This window comes from Pelecanus crispus, chromosome 2 (genome assembly GCF_030463565.1).
Source record: "Pelecanus crispus isolate bPelCri1 chromosome 2, bPelCri1.pri, whole genome shotgun sequence".
NCBI lineage: Eukaryota > Metazoa > Chordata > Aves > Pelecaniformes > Pelecanidae > Pelecanus > Pelecanus crispus.
Window position 1 is genome coordinate 76,214,027 of NC_134644.1, and position 19,620 is coordinate 76,233,646.

Below are 19,620 nucleotides of genomic sequence, written 5' to 3' on the forward strand. Positions count from 1 at the left end.
TGGGCAGCCTGAACGGCTCTCTCCTAGCCTAGGCGTCCCAAAACTCAAAGCGCGGCTGGATCGAGACTTGGTGGGAAGTCTAAGGGCTCATCCCTTCACCTCCTTCTCCTCTTTCCTTGGGCAAACCCATTAAGTAAACCAGAGCGGTGCACAGGGCCAAGCGCTTTAAGATGCCAAGGGGACCGAGGAGCCTGCACTCTTATCTTTAGAACCGGCCGTCACTTAAAGCTTGGGCCTCGTATTCGTAAGTTGCTTTGACAGGTCTTTGAAAAAAATGTGACCATAGGCAAAAATCAGTGACTCCATTCTCCAGCTGCAAACTGCAGACAATGTTTTGCTGCTTCTCCCCTACTCTGTCGTCTTTATTTAGCCATCAGCTCTACATGTAGATGTTATCTCTTACCCTGTGGTTGTAGGCTGCTTGCCACGTTAGGGCTCCAGTTTCGATTGGGACCTCTAGATCGTAGTGTAATAGAATTACAGTAAGATGTAAGTGTAGGAGAATTAAAAATGCTATTTCTAAAAAAAATCTGGGTAGCACAAAAGTAGTACATAAAGTGAGAGTTAAACAGTTAAAATACGTGCCAGGGAGTGTACTAGTTCATCCCGTTTAATTCAGATTTTTTTAAAGAAAACACAGTCTGCTTAAAGTCACTAAGTTGTCAGTACTTCCAAAATCTTTTGTTTTGGTCAACCTCAATGAGAAAAAGGACCAGGGAAAGCCAGGGCTCATCTGAAGGCAGCAATAGTAACACTACCTGGACTGAATTTTGGGGGACAGCACTCTCACTCATTCCTGCAGAAGCAAGAATTTTATGTTGCACTTTTGCCAATTAAACCTATAGAGGTTTTAGGGTGTTCTGGATGTTCTTCCATGATTGTAATGTTGGGTTTAGCTGAAGCCTGCTGTTAGCTCTAATCCCTTCATAAATGTTCACAAGAACTTAAATGTTTCTGGATGCCTGGATAAGATATATTTATATCTTGTTTGCAAAGCCATTCTCTTTTGCTCTGCTCTCACTGGCTCACCCTAGCTAAACCAGGGGGAAATCTTAGTACTTGCAGGAGAATTTTGAAAAGGATCGCTGTTCATACATCTGCAGGTGCTTGTAGTTAGACAGCCGTGACATCCTTGGATGTCTGGTGACCCATCATACCACTTGTGAATGAGGAGGTACCATCTGGTCCATCTGCATCTTAAAAAAAGTCTTTAATTAACATCATATGCTGTTTGGGGAAGGGGTGGTCTTACCATTATCAAGGTTGAAGCAGATCCTAGCTTCTTCCAAGTAAGGGGTGTCACTCTTAGACCGGAGTCTTCTGATGGGTCTCCGGTCTATGTCATCCTCAGAAGATGCTGTCATCAGAGTGGGCACAGTGAGAAGAGTTGCCCGACGAGCTGGTAAGAAAGAACAAAGGAAGAGGAGAATAGCAGATGAAAGGAGAAATGGAAAGGGGGAGAAAGAGGGAGAAAAAGAGAAGAAAAGAGAGAGAAAATCACCCAATGGAAAAGACGATCTGTACCAGGTAGTAGAAGAGGCTGTTTGCTGTAAGGTCCCTGTCCCACGTGCTGTGTAATTTAAGGGCTTTACTGAATGATGCTAAGAAGATAAAAGATTGCTGTGTTGTGTGCCCCAAAGACACTGGTTATAGCTCAGTTCCTGCCACAGATTACTTGTTCAAAGTTCCTAGTTTTGCCACTTAAACCACTCTTCACAACTTCTCAATAGCTGAAGTCTCTTTTTCTGAATACTGTCTTTGAGGCTGTGATGCCTGAGTAATGGCAGTATTTAAGTGTTCCCTTAGTTTGCAGAAATCAGTGGAAGCTGTGCTTGGGACACATCATGTGTTGCCTACAGCAACTATTCCAACACTCAGTTTCTTGTTGTCTTGATTTGGACACTCACAATTAACTGTGAGTTAAACTACTTTTTGCTCTTGATCACTTTATGTCTTAGTTTCTTAGTTGTGAAACAGGGAGAATCATAATTTTCTTTCAGCAGGGATTTCATGAAGATATAAATTCATTAATATTTGTAAAGTATTCCTATACTTTAGTGAAGCACCAATGAAAAGCCCATTGGGAAAGGGAAATTAAGATTTCCATCTTCTGAACAGGGTTTAAATGGCTTGGGGACATGCCTTCAAGGAGGAGAAAGGAAAATATTTAATACTGGCTCATTAAGTGAGCACTGCCCACTCCATGCACTGATGAAGCAAATGGTAGGATAGTAAAAACTACTGTGTCATCATGCAATTAGAAACCATACGTATGTATAAGGAGACTGAATTAATGTTGCAGAGGCGACCTTCATTCTGGCATTGCCTAAGTATTTAGCACTTGACCTTACAGCCTTAATAATGTCCCTTTAACGTAAGTGGCTTTTATGTGAAATGTAATTATGAGTGGCTGTTGAATGCTTTGGGTGCTGAGCCTATAAATGACACATCACAAACAGAAGAGCCTCCATAAATATATCCACCTCAATTCTCTCTCTGAGTAGATAAAGATTATCACAAGTGCTAGGTGGGATCTGGCTGATCACTGAAAGTGTGAGCACCGTGCACAAGTACCTTCTCAGTGTGTTTCTTTCCCCTCCACCTCATACATAGCTGGAAAGAGAATTTCAGCCTGAAAGCCCATCCTTACCCTTAGTGTGGGACTATTAACATTAACTTTCATGTGTAAGAGCCCAGGAGCCTAAACCCTGGCTGTTTCTTGCTGTTTGGGCATTATCTGGCATAACGGTCTTTATCTTAGGGCTTTTGTAAGGCACCGCACTTCATATAACTAATAAAGAACTGTATTTTCCTGCTGGGACTGGAGAGCATGACTGATAGTGACTAAGAGCATATTCTGCAGCCTGCTAACTGTGATTCTTCCTTTTAAAAGTTTTTTAGAGTTCCAAATAATACCTGTCAGTCAGAAGCCTTCGGATGCCTAAAACCTGGCTTAGGTGTTAGGTATGATAGCATATAATTAGTATGAGTTAACAAAAGCTGTCACGCTCTATTTTTCAATTTCCAGCATTATGTAGTTTACTAAACAAGCAAATCTGCACTGCTGGAGGTAGCAGTTATTTCTGGTCTAACTTACTTGTTTTCTGGTTTTAAATAGATTTCTTTCAAGTGTTCGCTCATTTCTAACCTCACATTTGAATCTGAAGTAAAAGCAAAGGGCAAGAGCTGAAATTGATTTAATGGGATCAACTATTTAGATTAAGCTAAAGTCAACACTGCAACTGGACTGCAAACTATTACTCCCTTGTAATGGGGATATACAGTAATGAAGATAAAAGAGAATGGAAAACTTCTGCTACAGAGAATTTTGTGTACTGCATCATCAAATTTACACTTAAGGAAGATTTGTCTGTATATGAAGTCAGCATTGTGAAAATCATCTCATAAAATAACCCTGTAAAAGATTTGTCTTTTACAACTGGCATGATCTAGCTGTAGTTAAAGTCAGTGAAAGGGCACCCATGCATTTCAGGGCTGGCTGGATCACAGCACAGGAATTTATTTGAAAAAAAAAAACCAACACCAAATTGCATATGTATTTATGGTAAACAGAGAATAAGAGTGGGCTTTTCTATAAAATTGTTTATAAATCATTTTTACCTTTCGGGTCAAAATATTGGGATCTGGCTTGTATTCATTTTGACTAGAGGTAGGTGGATGCTGGAAAATATGTCCTCGAGAAATCATTATGTATTACTTTGACAACCATGATTATCTCTCCTTTGTGTATATTACCAAAAGGAGTTTTCAAGAATGACTGGAAATTTTAAGTAAACACTGGAAAAATTTCAGAGAAAGCTAATAAGTATTAAAACCTTTTGCAATAAAAACCTAAGATCAATTCTTATGCAACCGTGGAACTAGAAAGTGTAGCTGATCACATTCTGATGATCATATAGTGACGCTGAATATTTATGCATGCCATGAATATACCTGTACACACTCTTTTCCTAACCATAATCCATAGCACTCCTTATTCTGAAAATGACTTGCCATATATTTTTCAGTAAAGCTGTCAACATTTGCCCAATGTGACCATTGGGTCCATCACAGATGGCCCACCAGTATCTCTAGCTTCAGCTGCCCTCCACAAACCAGCTCAGTTTCTGGGACACATTTTTAGGAAATGGTTTGTCAGGAAAATTAAAAAGTGTCCTCTTGAAGGTCTTGGAGTAAAGGAATGACATTGTGATACACATTAAGGGGCCTGCTTACGCTGCAAATGGATTTGACACCAGTATCCAAAAACTCATTTTAAGCAGCCACTCTGACAGCACACAGAAGGCAAATCAGTCATTTTGGTTAAATTCTTTCTGTCTGTTTACGTTGTTCCTCATAGGGTTATGCCACAATTGGCACATGTCGGCAACATCTTGTCTGGTATTTTTTAGAAAGGGAAAAGGTTGGTTATGGAAGAAAAATATCTTAAAAATAGAAACACCATAATATATGTAGTGACACCTTAGAACTGATTACATCTCACATTTGTTGTCTCAAAATACTGTATGTTACTGAAGTATGACACAAGTACATGTTTGGGACAAGGGAACGTGAAATACGTAAATTATTATATTGCATGTTCAGAGGCATTCTGAACACATACTTTCGATATATTTAGTTACATCTACAGGTGGTCCAATTTTTGAATGCTATTTGAAATTACTGAAAACATGGGGGATGGTTTGCAAAGAATTTTTGATGGCTTCCATTTTTTCCTCTGAAATACATTTCCACATATTTTAATAAAAATATTAGTACTAATTTTTGTTTGCCAAGAACTAGCTTTATGTTTTGGAGAGTTATCATACTGATTTTTTTACAACTTCTGTTTTTTAGAAAAATTTTGGATATTTTTAATCAGAAAACTTCCAGAGGTGAAAAGCCATCCTCCTAAAAATTAGTCAGAGAAAAAGTGAAATAGTCATCTAGATTTTTCCATCCACATTTATCAATCGACTTTTATGAAAATGTTTTAAAAATATGTCATTGGTGACACAAATACCCTGGTCATTTTTGGCTCAACAGGCTCTTCATCTAGAAACCCTAATTTGCATAGCAGATTCTTACCTTGAAATGGCAAAACTTTTGAAACCTGATGATTTTAATCTTAGTGCTTTAGCAAAGCATTAAAATGTTTCCACTGGAGATGTCTGGACCTAGATGCATTGGAAAGGGTATGTTTCTGATGCATATTATCACAAGCAACTTCAGATGACAAGGAAATAGCCATAAAGGAATACTACGTTACATCAGAAATCTTTAAGACTTTTTTTTTGTGAGGAAAACCTCATTTCTCAGGGCAAATTTTAAACAACTTTGTAGAATAACTATGAAAACATTTTAATTGCAGTGCTGCTGTTGCTGATTGAGTAGCATTCTTTCTCGCTACATTTTTCATCAGATATGAGTTTCTTACTCAGTTCTCCTCCTTCATGCTTCTATGGAAAGGGCTCACCATGGCCTAACATATAGATAATGCACACAGAACTGTATTTTTGGCTAAATGTAAGCTTTAAAAACATTTCAGGTACGTTTTGATCTAGAACACAATATTCCATCTGTGCTAAAAAAAAATATTAAATTGTGAATATCCTTCTTTAAAGACAGACCAAGCAATGGGTCCAAATGGATGTTTACCAGAAAAAACATCTTTTGGTCTGATTTAATGCCACTTCACTTTTGTCTTGCTTTAAATGCAACTGATAAAGAACAACATTTGAAGGATTAGAGTTGGGAAATGGGATTTGACTGGCAGGAGAGGAGGAGAGTAGAACATGTGTGCAAGCACTGGAGAGGACATAATTTGTCATTTCTGAAGAATGATTTATTGGCTTTTGTCTCCCCGATAAACACAGAAGCACATGCATATGGATTGCTCCATGTCTCTAAAGCAAAGCTGTTGAGGTCTTTGACACTGGTTTGATGGACATCAGTAATCTGAAAGAAAGTACTTAGATACATAGTATTCCAACACAGGCCTGAGTGTTGCAAACACTAGTACACATGCAAAAGGATATCCACTTTTACGCACACGCTCATTATGCTGGTTTGTGATATCTGGGTAAACATATGCACAATATGCCTAACTAGTGTTTTTTGTGCATTTTAGAGGAAATATGTTTGTTCTTCTGCCATTGTGTCCAAAGGCATAGGCTTCAGAAAACAGACTGTTAAAAATAAATAAATAAATCAGCTAAATTATTATGAAATAGAGACAAGTAGAGGCTTGGCTATGTAAAATTAATTTTTAATAGAAAAAAATTAGATTTAGTTTTCAGAATCAATTTTTTTCAAGTGTGATCTATGCATAGGTTTTGTAAAGTTTTCTGTATTTAGGGGTATAAAGAACTGGATCTCAAACATCCTAGTTTTATTCAGATATGCTGCTGAGAATTAGAAGATCCTTATTTCTTCTGACTTTAATTTGGCTGAATGGATATTGAAATAAATGAACAAGAAGTAGCTGAAGTACAGTTAGTGCAACTCATCATAAGCTATTTTTATATGATTGGTGAAGCTAGGCTACCTGACTCTGCAAGCCAGAGACTCCAGTCATGGCACTCAGTTGCCTGTTCCTAAATTCTCAATAATGGGGATATGCCAGAAAAGGAGGTGTGGGGAAAAAAAAAAAATTAAAACGAATGAGGAAAAGGTTGATGTTGATCAGTTACTTCCTGGGATTTAAAGGGAGGGGAATTACATTGGGAGTGCACACTGCTGTAACTAACTCTTCTGTTATTAATGTTATTAGTCTAAAGAACTAGTGACATCACATAAATAAAAAAAGAAAAAGACCTGCAAAATAACATAACTTTGAAAAGATGTTAATCTATACGATGGAATAATGATAAAATTTTGGTGGATGGTCTATCCTAATGTTACTTTACACAAGGAACATCTGCAGTGGAATCATTCTGGATTAGGATCTGGGGATACTGCAGCAGTACACTTTTGTAAAATACTGGACATAATTTAATATGCAAAAGCAGAAGGGAAGTAACACTGAGTAGTCAGCAGTGATTAAAATCAAACATCTAGAATGAGTCAGCACTGTATGAATTAAAATAAATGAGCAAAAGTGAAGCACAGTGAAATAAATATATTGTGGAGACAGAGTGTGAGAGGAAAATGTGGAATTAAAGCTATACCTGGGAGTATTTTATTAAACCTGGAAAACTGATCAAGAAGAAGGATTTCCTGAAATCTTTTGAGCAGTCATCCCCTATGTGTCTATACAATCCTGCGCATCTGTTATCCCTTGGCTGTATGTACTATATTTTTATTTCCATGTTTCTTCTACTTTACATTTTTTATTCACTCCTTATATTCATCAAGTGGATTGCAGGAATGTTGCAACCAGTAAAAGCATACCTAATGTAAGTGGATCTGTAAATTATTTATAGATACAAAAGGTAGTTTAAGATAAGCCTTCAAGAGAGTTTTGTTCAGTTATTTAAATATGCACAGTGTATCCTGCCAAATGGACTGGCAAGCAGCTTCAAGGTATGTAAGAGCATCTTGGAAATACTCAATTAATGCAGTTAATTTTAAGCTTCGTGCCCCCTGCTGGTGAGAAAGGAGATAAGACTGGAAAAGTGGATGCACAGGTCTCCGGGAAATTAGAAATTATTTTCTCTGTGAGTCAGAAGTCGCCTGAGAGCAGAACCCAGACTCCCAGCAGGGACCAGAGGGTCCAACTGTAGTGCAAAGGTGGACTCACACAGCCCAGAATGGCATCCTGACCGCACAATGTCCAGCCTGTCCCATCAGGTTGTGGTGGCACCAAGAGAAGGAGTGAGTCTTAGGACCCCTTTCAGTGGACTCATGGCTGCAGGAAGGTGCTACGCACAGTCTGCAATGGGCAACTCTCCTCTTATGACGGTATCTAAAGCCTTCATTTATAATGTACTGGGTAGAAGTCATTCTTCTCTCTTAGAGTACGTCCAAGGGGCTCCACCCCCTTGTATACAATGGAAGGGAGGGGTTCCTCATTTCTTAATCCTGAACAAGCCTAGGTGAGAACAAGGTACCTATGGCCGGGGCCCTGTGTGCACCCCCTGCACAGAGTTTAGTTGGCTATGCTGAAGGCAGGCTTTCTGACATGGCACAGCTTTTGCAGAGAGCAGCTTGAGAAGTCCTGACCAGCTTTGGAACCATTTGAGAAATCAGCAAGAAGCCTCAGCAGCTGCTTCCTCCCTTCTTTGAAGCCTTCTTTGTCCACTTGCTGAGCAAGACTGCGGCTGTGCCTGTGGCTGGCTACGTTCCTCACTGATCCACATCCAGACTGCTGACTTGATGTCCTGCCTGGCCTCATACCTGCCTGATCACCATGGTCTTGTCTGATGACCTGGACCCTTGACTGAACCTGGTGACCATCACCAGACCTGCCCTGCTCGTGTGCTGCAGTGCTTTACCTCTCATAGGCAAGGCCGCTGCCTCTGCCTGGCTTGCTGACTCTTGGCTCACTTTCTCTTACAGAGCAGCCTGCTTCTGCTGCTCCTCAATGCCAGCCTGCTCAGCTCAGTCAAATATGAGGTCTTTCTTTGCATGCCCCAAAGCATAACTTCTTTCAAGTAGAACTTCAAGATCAAAGCTGATGTCTCTCCAAAGTAGGCTACAGCCGACACGCGATCTGCACATTTACAGATTTGGATTACAACTTGACCTGTTTTGGGGAAGTTACTCCCCTTCCTGAATTAGGTCCTATCTTGCCTGTCAACCGTGATTCCTCTATGCAAACAAATGTCAGTAGCACAGGCATCTTTCACTCAAGTTAACTGTCTAGGCTTTCATGATCAGTAGAGAGAATAAGGCAAGATTTATATTATCCCAAGGAAGATGTCTGAGATTAGGTGAACCCTGCTCTTGAAATGACTGTTTCTCCCCACTGATGCATGCCAGGCTAGTCAGAAGTCTTGGGTAGAAATATCTTCACTAATACCTAAGGCATAAGTGAGCTGAATCCTATTCCAGGCCCCGTTAATATACTTTCAGCCCTCATGGCTGAAAGCCATGGTAGATCTGTATTTAGTATACATTTGCATCCAAGAATGACTAATATCTTCCACACACTTAAAAGGGAAAAGACTTTTTTGAAAATTAAAGTCCAGATCCATGCTTAGATTTCAGATTCAGACTTTCGTCGGGCAAGGGGATGGATCCAGGGGATCACAGTCCCTTCTTTCCTGCTTCTGATTTGCAGATGCGTGACCAAGCATTACACACTTGGCAAGGACACTCCCCCTTCTCCTAGATCCCAACATACGGGCACAGAAGAGACAGTCGGGGGGGCTGTGGGGCTTAGGGTGTTTCTGGCTTGTATCTGAAGACTACAGCCAGCTGGCTTCATTTACCAAGTTTTCTAAATCTAGAGAATCCTACTGCCAGATCCAGCTTTTGCAACTTTTCCATCCCTCCTGCTTCACTTTCCTTGGAGGAAACAGGGAACAGCTGTTTGAACAGCAGATGCATCCCGAATGGCCAAACATCCTCTGTTCTGTGCTCAGCCCACGGGAGTGAGGTGATGGCTGCTTCTGCAGAAGGAGAGGATAGGAGAGGAGGCAGCTGATAAGGTAACACCTCTCTCCTCCTACCCTACAGCAGCAAAGGCAGTTCTGCAGCTTTCCGCAGGAGTAGAGATGAGGTGTGGGCGTTAGTGCAAGCAGCAAGGGACAGAGAACCAGTTAGCTGCTGGGGGCCAAAACCCCCTTTCAGTCTGTTTGCTGAGGTCAGAGCATCCTGCATTCAACTACACAAGACATGAGGTCAGCTGGGATTTGATATCATCTGCTAGCAATGCCATCATAGCTCTTTGAGTTCCTTCCCAACATTTTGAGTCCTATTCCTTCTCTTCCACCCACAAGGAGTGGGTACAGATGAGAATGAGTGCTTTACAGCTGCGATTTGTAACATTGTCATATCATTAGTGTGGAAACATTGGAAAGGAGGGTTTTTTCTTCATCTGGAGGATCAAAGGATTAAAAGGCAGAAATCTTCAGATCTCACAGAAAGAGTAAGTGGGTCATAAACCCCCATTCTACAGCCTGTAAACAGTATTTTGTAATGCAATAACTAATAATACAACTAAAGTAATAATACTACATAGAACGTGTTCTGATGTTGTTTCTAATTAAATGGCAGAATAGTCGTCTTTCACTCAATTCTGTCATAATGCAGTTTTAATGCATATACATGCTGTTTGATAGCATGATTTGCTAACAACATCATGTTATCATATTAACATCAAATAGTTACTTGCGATCCCATTAGGTAGATCTGGTGACAATGCTTTCTTGCAGACCTTTTATTCAGTTCCAGACTAGCTACTTGAGCTACGCTATTTATGGCGGATGGGTTCTTCACATTCAGTGTATTTTTTTTTGTTGGTTTTCAGAAAGTTATAGCTAACACAGTTTAACTGTTTCTCAGAAGGCAGATAAGGAAAGAAATATGTTATTTTTGCCCATGTTTGGAGAAATCATGCCATTATCTCATATAGAAATGCGTGTTCTGTAGAAGACAGCCTTAAAATTTGGCACAAGGTACAATGGTGACAGGAGTTATCAGAGCTGTACAGGCAGCATCAGCGCACACTTGGTAGGGTTGAGTTCCTTGTTGTGTACAGGGGGTAAGATAGCTCAGAGGAAGGGGATGCTACCATCAAGAAGTTTGGGGCTAAGGATGGTGATAAAGGCATTTGCTACAGGAAACCTTGATGATGAAACTCTTCCAGAGGTTTATCATTTGGCCTGCTGAAGACCATCTTTGTTACCTCGGAGATGCTCAGTGCTACCTCAGACAGTGAAAGCCCCCTGAAACTTCTTTCTGCAGAGGCCACATTTTTTCTTTCACACCTATTGCTAGTGGGGTTGTCCATCCATCCTTCCCCTCAAGCATCTCTCCTGTTGCCAGAGGGCTGCTATGTTTCAGCTTTTGAGAACGTAGAGCAAAAGCGTTGTCACTTCTGTGCTTAGAGTGATTTCCCTGGTGGCACCCAGCTTGTTGGAAACAGCTGACCTCAAACACAGAGAGATGAAGAGAGAGGATAGTACTACAGTTTGGGGAAGAGGTCTCACAAGCATGTGAGGTAAGAGATGTGAAGGACATGAGCTAGGGAAAATGCAGTAAAAGGAGCAAAGAGAAAGGTGAAAAGTTGAAGGGGACAGAGCATAAGTGCAGCATGGCTCTTGTATCAATGTAGTGTTTCCAGTTGTGGAGGTAATTAGGGTTTGGGAGCCTGCGTACTATGCTGTGGTGCACAGTGGAAGCATGCCATTGGCGTCTTTCATAAAATGTTCGCAAGCAGGGGGACAGAAAAATCCCCAAGTCTCAGTGTTGGTTCCTACTTGTTTTGGCCAAGGGATAGAAGCCCGCATAACAGATCTAAAGGTCAACCCCCTGCTGATGACTTTTGTATCAAGGAATACAGTTCTGCATGTCAGATTTTTTTCCTCATTTTGCATTTAAAAAAAGCAAAATAATTGCATTAAAACAAAGAATCAACCAGGTGCTGTGGTTAAAATTTCAGTCATGCATCTAACAGATCAGTACAAGCATTTCTGTATGTGCTAACGTAATTTCTCCAAGTATTGGTAAGATAATGGTTTTCTCCCTTGCCTTCTTGGAAATACTTACAGCGAAGGTTGCCTGTGCAACTGTTATTAGTCACCTTGTGCACATTATTGTAATAGACTTTCATTGCATGAGTACATATTCCTTCTTCCATAGCCCCCTCTGTACCTTGCAGTGCCCAGGGATGCTGTTGATAAACTGCTATAGCTTGTAAAGCAGTAAGTTGCAGATTCTTGAATTTTAGTTTCTATGGAATAGAAAGGGGCTTGTTCTTGCAGGGATATCAAAGAACTTATTTTAATGCTCCTTCTGTAGCAATGCTCCGGTGTCCTTTGCATTTTAGAGATGGAGAAAAAGAGAGCAAAATCGGTCATTGCTGTCAGCTGATTTTTTCCCTGATTTTGAGGGGCTTAGCTTTTGCTTCTGTTGTTCAATGTAGAAGGCTGTGTTGTGTGTGACAAGAAAGGTTTTCTGTGACTTGTGCAGGTGAAAATGTTTCACAACTGGGGCAGCAGCTGGGCAATGCAGCATGTGCTAGTCAGCAGCACCTCAGCTGAGGCAAAGGTTAAAGGTGGTACTGACCCCTGTGTATCCTGGGACTGTGGCATCCCCTGAGTGGATTAGGTCCTCCTCTGGGAGAATGGCCTCCAGAGGGAAGGCAGAACTCTGTTGGCCGGACTTTGAATTTGATTAGCAAGTGATGAAACTAATGGTGGAAAAAAGCTGGATCGCGTTTTCAGAAAACAGGCAGTATGTAAAACCAAAAAAGGCTGATAGAGCGGCTTGGTTCTTACAGTTTTGTTCAATTTAGTATGGTGTTTAAAGTTGAAGGAACAAAAACCCCCTTCTCTCTGAAATTGCAAGTTTTCTCCAAAAATAGAGCTGGTGAGAAAAATGTGAACTGACTTTACCAAAAATATCATCTATGTCATGAACAAGTCTCAACTACATTAAAGCAAAGAAGCGTGATTACTCTTTCCCTCTCTCGCACTGCTGCTGCTCGGTGGAGGCCAGCATTTCACAGGGAAGGATGCAGACCAGTGAGAACCTGCTGTTTGCATACAATGTGCTGGACTGCCTCAGGGCTTTCCCAAACCAGTTATTCCTGTAGCACTGAATAACACCACATTACGATGCTGTCATCGATAAGCAAGGAGGAAGGGGAAGGACACCACAGGCTTACACAGCAAGCAGCGGGCCATTGCTGTCCCCTCTGCTTTGTCCATTTGGGTTCTGCAACACCAGAGTCTGGATCTTGGCAGTTCATTTTGCTCCTGCTGCGCACCCAACAGCTCTCATAGCTTCTCCTTATTCTCTGAGAGGGCAGATCAACCCTATCATTGCTCTTCTTGTAATCCCTTTTACACCCCATGCATTTTGAAGTCCTTTCCCTGTGGCATCTGTACACTTCAGTAGGTCAGTTGCAAAGGCTCGCCTTTGTCTGGCCCTGTACATCTTAACTGTACAGTTAAAATAGTCATTTTCTGAGTCAGTACCAGAGTTTCTTACCTTGAGCTCCTTGACTGTAAAACAGTCTGTGAGCAGACTCGACATCCAAAAAGTAGTCCATTTTGATGGAACTTTATGTTTGTGCACAATACTCCAGTATGGATGATCAGTCAGATTCCTGGGAAAGATTACAGAGATGTCAGACAGAAAAAAGCTGGTAACTTACTTTGTGGAAAGAATTGTGTAGGCAGTCACCGAAGTACTTCATTTGGCATATTAGGGTCAAAGCATTTTCAAATCACTATTCATAGAACTTCATAAGTATCCTTTTCTATTTTAGGATGTTTGGTTTAAATCCTTGTCTAAAGGCATAAAAGAGAAGTCCCACTGCAGTATTAGCAAGATTCCTGTGTACAATCACCTTTATTCTAGCCACAGTCTCCATTTCTTACAATACATACTTAGATTGACCTGCCTGTTACATTTGCTTTTAAAAAGAAAATCAGAAAAGCTTGGGGCAGGGACCTCCTTTAGCCAGGTCCATGGCCAGCACCTCCGAGCAGGCACTACTGTAACAGACTACGTTAAAGACAGCATTCGTGCTGCTTACACCAAAACACTGCACTAGAAAGGAAGACACAGTATTCTGGATATTTCATTCTACCTAAATGACCAGAAGACAAACTTGTGTTCCCTCTCCCCTCTTACTGACCAGAAGTAGCAACAGAACATCCCACCATCAGTTTTAAAAGATGTGATAAGAGCAATCTTTAACAAATGATAGGCTACTCCTGGCACTGCTTCTTAGCTAATGTTTATATTTTTGGCATTCTTCTGAACCTCAGATCTGTCTAGATCCTAGATTACAACTGTCCAAGATGTACACTGAATCAGGTTTGCCTCTGCCAGGCAAAGTTCCCGGGATTATGCACATTATCATGCCCTTCTCCAGCCTTCTTGCTACCTTCTGCATTTTCTTCTACTGTGAACAACTCACATAAAAAAACCCAGGATTTGCAGAAAACACACGATCCAGTTTTCTCTCCTCCACACCTCAGTTAGCTACGGCATATAATCATAAGCATACAAATAGCTCTGCACAACGTTTATTTTAAGACAGACAGAGAAAAATACCTCTAGTCCTTTTCCGTGCATACCTACAGAAAGGTTTGGGGCAGGGATTCCACCCCTTGCTTCAAGCAGTTTCTTTACTTACATTGGCAAAAATCAGGAAACCAGGGTTCCAAAGCTTTCCCTTTTTCCTTTGATTCGGTTTTCATTGATCAACATGCAGTCCTTTCTAAAATTCAGAAGCCTATCCTCATGAGAAAACTTTTAAAATTCCTCAGCAATTCACTTCACTGTAGCACTCCCAAACCAGAAACGATACTTACTGCAGAGTATCAAGAGCTGCCTGGCAGTGGTGTAAGCTCCAGTAGTTTCAAGGAGGGTTTCTTTGATCTTACTAAATGTCCCCAGTGTAAGCAAACAATTTTGATTGTTTGATTGGAACTCTGATGAATAATGCATAACGTCAACTGGACTTCCTTTATCAGATAAAAATGGCCAGGAGATGTTGTTACTTAGCAACAAGAGGTGACACTATGCTCATCTCCCCCACTCCTCCTCACCCTTCATACTGAAAAATTAATCCCCTGGTTTTGATTTGATAAAAACTTTCCCAAGGGGGGGAAAAAAAAATCTACATCAAGTTTCTTTAAGAATTTTTCACTCTGATCTTCCTTCTTGCATCTCATATTCTGAGATATTTTTAAGTGTTTCATAATGATTAACCGTAACATTGTGTTTTGTCTAATAATTTGCTTTCAGCAGGTAAAATACCTACTTTCTCCATCACTTACCACAAGGGTAATGAGACTGTTAAATGTTTTGCTATGAATATAATGCAAATAACATCTTAAAGAGATTAATTTCTTAACTGGTACTGCTTGTTGGACAAGGCAGACAGAAAAAGCAACACACAAAATGTTCCAGTGATGCTATGAAATCTATAGATTATCCAGAAACCTTTCCTATTACAGAATTCCTACTTTAAGTAATTCATTCATTCTTGAAGGAGCTCTAACATCTGATACAAGCATTCTCAAGGAATCATTGCGTTTCTGCCTAAGACACAGCCTTTTACAAAATACACGATGTAGCTTTTTTTCAGGAAATACACATTGATAAAAAGCCAAAGCACTGTGAAAGATTTTAAAAATAAATAAATAAAATCAGATGCAGGAGATAAGTACTTACCAGTCTTACTGACCTCTTTCCATCCTACTGTCATGGAATAAGACTAAGCAAATGCAACCCAGTCTGTGAGCCAGAATGAACAGCTTCTAATTTTCACTTCAACCTCGAAATCAAGAGTACTGAATAGAGAAAGGTGACGGATCTGCTGTTTTATATTATGATGAAATGAAAGCTCTTAGCACAGATCTGAGTAGAACTGCTTTTTTTTATACTACATTAGCCTGCTAATTTGAGGAAAGTGAAAAGCTTTGTTTTACTGTCTTTTATCTGTTCTCTTTGCTACCCCCACAATTTAATTTGCATTTAAAATTATTCTTATGTCTCCACTGCACTCCAAGGTATGGAGCATTTTCTAATCACGATGAATGTTCAGTGTGGTTTTTGTGCAATACCACTTTTATTCTGAGCCAGAAACATGGTGAGTAATTATAATTGCCAGCTATTTTCTAGAATGAAATACAGAGTGGTTGTCTGATGCAGTTTCTGATTTTTCCTCCATTTAGCAGTATGTTGCAACAAACTACTCAGTCAAAGCATCAGTGAAAACATAAATCAAATAGCACAGTGTCATGGCATGATAGCTTAAACATGCATATCCATAGACTGTGAAAGCAGAATATGTTTCTACTGAGATCTTTTCAATTATAATTTGCCTTTCCTGCGTTTGAAAGTGGGTTTGGATGGTTAATAAACTGAAATACAGCACAGTTATCTCTTGGTGGCTTCCAGTTCATCTAGTTTAGCATTATTGGAGCTGCACATTGTTTGGAAACCTGATGAAGCCAGGCACTACGGGCTGACAAGGGCCATGCTATTAAGTTGCATGGGCATCCCTCTCGAGAGGGCCAGGACCCTGCTTCTTCCAGTGGTTTTAGTGCAGTTCCTCAAAGTCTGATTTTGGAAGTGGATCAGAAATGGAAGAAGGCAGTGATAAAGTGATCCTTTGATAAATGTAGACTCAGAAGTTCTGGCCAAGAGAAGTGTAAGGAAGCAATCAGGCTTAGTCTTCCTGTATTTGCAGATATTCTGCTCAAAATATCAGCTTTATCAAGGGGCTTCCTTTTGCACACTGAAGGTGTGGGGGGAAAAAAAAAAGTTCCCCTTTGCATCTACACTGATGTGGATAGATCTGCTCCACCAACTAGCAAGGAGCAGAAGGTTTTAGCTTTTACACAGTAATTTCTGTGTGATGAAAACAAACATCACCAAGATTCTTAGCGATGAGGGTATAAATGCCCTCTGAAATCCATTGCCACCAAACGTTACTGGTGCTCAAAACTGGGTTCTGAAAGGTTAGATTTTCATTTCAGTATCAGAAAACTCTATATCAAGTAGCATCGGATTTTTTTGGCTTTTAAGAAGAAACCCCAAAAGATAAATAAACCCTCAGAGTACAGTTTTTTTGGTGCAGGTTAGAAAGTAAGAATCTCTGTGAGTGTATTACTCCAGGGGTTTCCACCCTTTAAGATTTCGTACATGCTTCTTCAAAGCACCCAGACAGTATCAAAGATAAGTGAGCTATATGAACTCCAAGTAGAATCTGGTATGGCTGTTCCTTCACTAGCACCCCACTAAATATGACTGGATTGAGTAGGTGTCTCACAGTGCCACCTTAGTGGTGGATCTAGCTTATGCAAACTGTGTTCCCATTTTCAGAGGTGTGACAAATATTTTCATTCCTAAACACAAATTAAAGCAAAAACACACAGCAAGAACACTGCAAGCCACTCTCTTTGCATTTTGGAGAGTTTGTATTTGCCATGATGACTACTGAATAATAGGTCCCTCCAAGCTGTCCTCTGATCATTATTTGATCCATTATCTTATGGACCAGGGGAGAGTTGTCTGTTTAGCTCAGCTGACTTTCTTCAACAGAAAATGAGAAAAAAGAAGAAAGGCTGGCAACACAGAGATGCAGAAGGAAAAATGGAAGACAGGAAAACACTATACCTCACTTGCTCCAAGGATCGTATCTGCTTGTTTGCAAGCAATATGGAATACTTTTCTTTTCCTGGGGCACTAGATCTTCCAGTCAGAGGGAGGCTGAAAAAAAAATACAATCTTACATGCTGGAGAACGTTTTACAGCACCTCTCCCTTAGCCTTTGGTGTGTCCTTCTGATCCTCTTTGCCATCACCCTTTCAATCTGCATTGTCATCTTCCACTGTGACTGACAATCATAGTTATTGAAATCACCAGTAGCCTCTCTACTGACCATTGCAAGATCATCCATCTTGATACCTTCATCCATCTCAGGGATTTACAGTTCACTTTAAATTATAGTGCAGCAGTTCTGACAGCTGCTAAGAGCTCTGACTAGGGAGTACTTAGCAACAAGAAAGATAACAGTGCCTTTGTATTCATATGCTTCTGTGGCATTCATCTCCATGAGGGAAATCCTTGCCTGCCTGGTTACAAAGTCTTTAGGATGGTAGTGTGAGCTCAGATTTGACCCACAGTCCAGAGAGAACTCTACCCTCAGAAAGGGAAATCCATTACCTCCAGTTCAGTTGAAAAGCCTACATGTCTAGAAAAATCTTTGGGCAAAACAGATCTGTTTGAGTTAGGTATGATCCCCAGATCAGGCTTCATGTATCCTTGAGGCTCACTCTGAAAGCTTTGCACAGCTCTTGAGCTAATGCATGGTGCACTGAGATGTGTACTCTGGCTTGGTTTCCAAAGAACAGCAGAGCACCTCAGGGGGCAGCGAAGGGGGGGACAGGGAAGGACAGCAGTAGCCAGAACCAGAAACTGTACTCTCCGGCTCTCTGAATGCTTCCCTGTGCTCTATCAAGCCTTGAAGCCAAACTTGCAAAACCTCTGCTATTGACTGGACCTCTTATCAGCACAGATCCCTGTTCAGGATAACGGGTGCAATGGTTTTGTAACATGTACAGATACCCACAGAGGACTAGACTGAGACTGAACTCCTTGTGAGCTAGACCGTAAAACTAACCAACCAACCTCTGCTAAAGAAATACTTGGAAAAAAACTGCCACGCTTCGGAAAAATCTGAAGCTGGCATTCCTCATCATGATCTTAAGTAACCTAGTGCATCACATTTGACTTTTTCCCAAATTAAAAAAAGAAAACCACCAAACCAAGAAACCTCAAGAGGAAAGTAATTGAACACTTGGCATTTAAAAGGAGCGAGTAGCCTTCTGGTTTTCTCAGTCAGACACATGTAGGCATGGGGCTTGGGTTTTTTCCTACCCTGAACTCTCTATTGAGAGCATAACTGTTACTGTAATGACTCAGAACCTTGGAAAAAAAAGTCCGCTGCTGACAAACACTAATATTAACCTGAAAGAAAGTGGGAGAGAGAATGTAATGTGTGACTGAAGAAGTGTAGGCAAGGTGATTATTACAGAGAGTTGTTTCCTGAGGGATACATTCAGAATAAAGGAAGAACATAAAAGTTTAAGCCCCTAAGCAATGAAGAATGGGGTTTTTTTATATTATAATTATCAGTCTTGTGCTTAGATATATTAAAAAGAGAGGATTGCTAGCAAAATTAGGACACAAGTATGTTCTCTATTTTTTATTTGTAATGCAAGACAAATACTATGATGCACACTACATACAATAAAACACAAAAATATTCAAATGAGGGCTACAGATGCTTTACAGTGGTAGAGACTAACATTGATGCTTTCAGAAGTTTCTGCAGATTTTGTACAACTCTATCTTGGGGTCCTCAGGCTGAAACCACTTAGGAATTTTAAGAGAGTTGTCCAGGAGAAGAGGCACTGCCAGTGCAGCGGTATTTATTTTCAATGCTTCTGCCATAAAAATTATCAATATCCAGAAACACTGAAGAGACCGTAAAGGTAGCCCTAGCTCTTGAAATCAGTGGAAGGTTTGGTTTGGGCTTTCATAGCATCAGGGTCACCTTCTTTTAGCTCCAAAGCAAGAACTGCATGGATTCCAATGCAGAAGAGAGAAGCTTGAAAAGAGGCAGCTCCAGCATCCTGTGTCATGAACAAGAAGTTCAAGAAGTTGCTAGTTGAAAAAAAAAAATCTTAAAAGTGCTGTCATGGAGAACAAAGGTTAGCTATCCTGCATACGAAAAGTCTATTCTAAGATGATATATGGCAGTTTGATACGCCTTCATTTGAGGGAGGAGAGGTTGAAGTCATAATTATATGATAAACATATTAGAGAAGAGAAATTTTGGGAGAGCACGTATGTTAAATCCTAATCCTTCAGTCCTTATACAGGCAGAAATTCTTCTGTATTTATAGACCTTTGGCATCATCCTCAATTACATGACCAGATTTTTTTTTTTTCCTATAACAAACTACGCAGGAATGGGAGAAG

At 40.4% G+C, this 19,620-nt stretch overlaps 1 protein-coding gene across 1 annotated transcript in view; it reads right to left on the reverse strand.

Moving 5' to 3' along the window:
• The window catches only part of PHACTR1 (phosphatase and actin regulator 1), a 311,175-nt gene extending 298,013 nt beyond the window's left edge, over positions 1–13,162 (reverse strand). The window contains exons 1-2 of the mRNA XM_075705026.1: positions 13,102–13,162; positions 1,253–1,399 (exon numbers count right to left, since the gene is read on the reverse strand). Coding sequence (XP_075561141.1) covers positions 1,253–1,399; positions 13,102–13,162 — 208 coding nt within the window. The remainder of the gene's footprint in view (positions 1–1,252; positions 1,400–13,101) is intronic.
• Between the last annotated feature and the right edge of the window lie 6,458 nt (positions 13,163–19,620).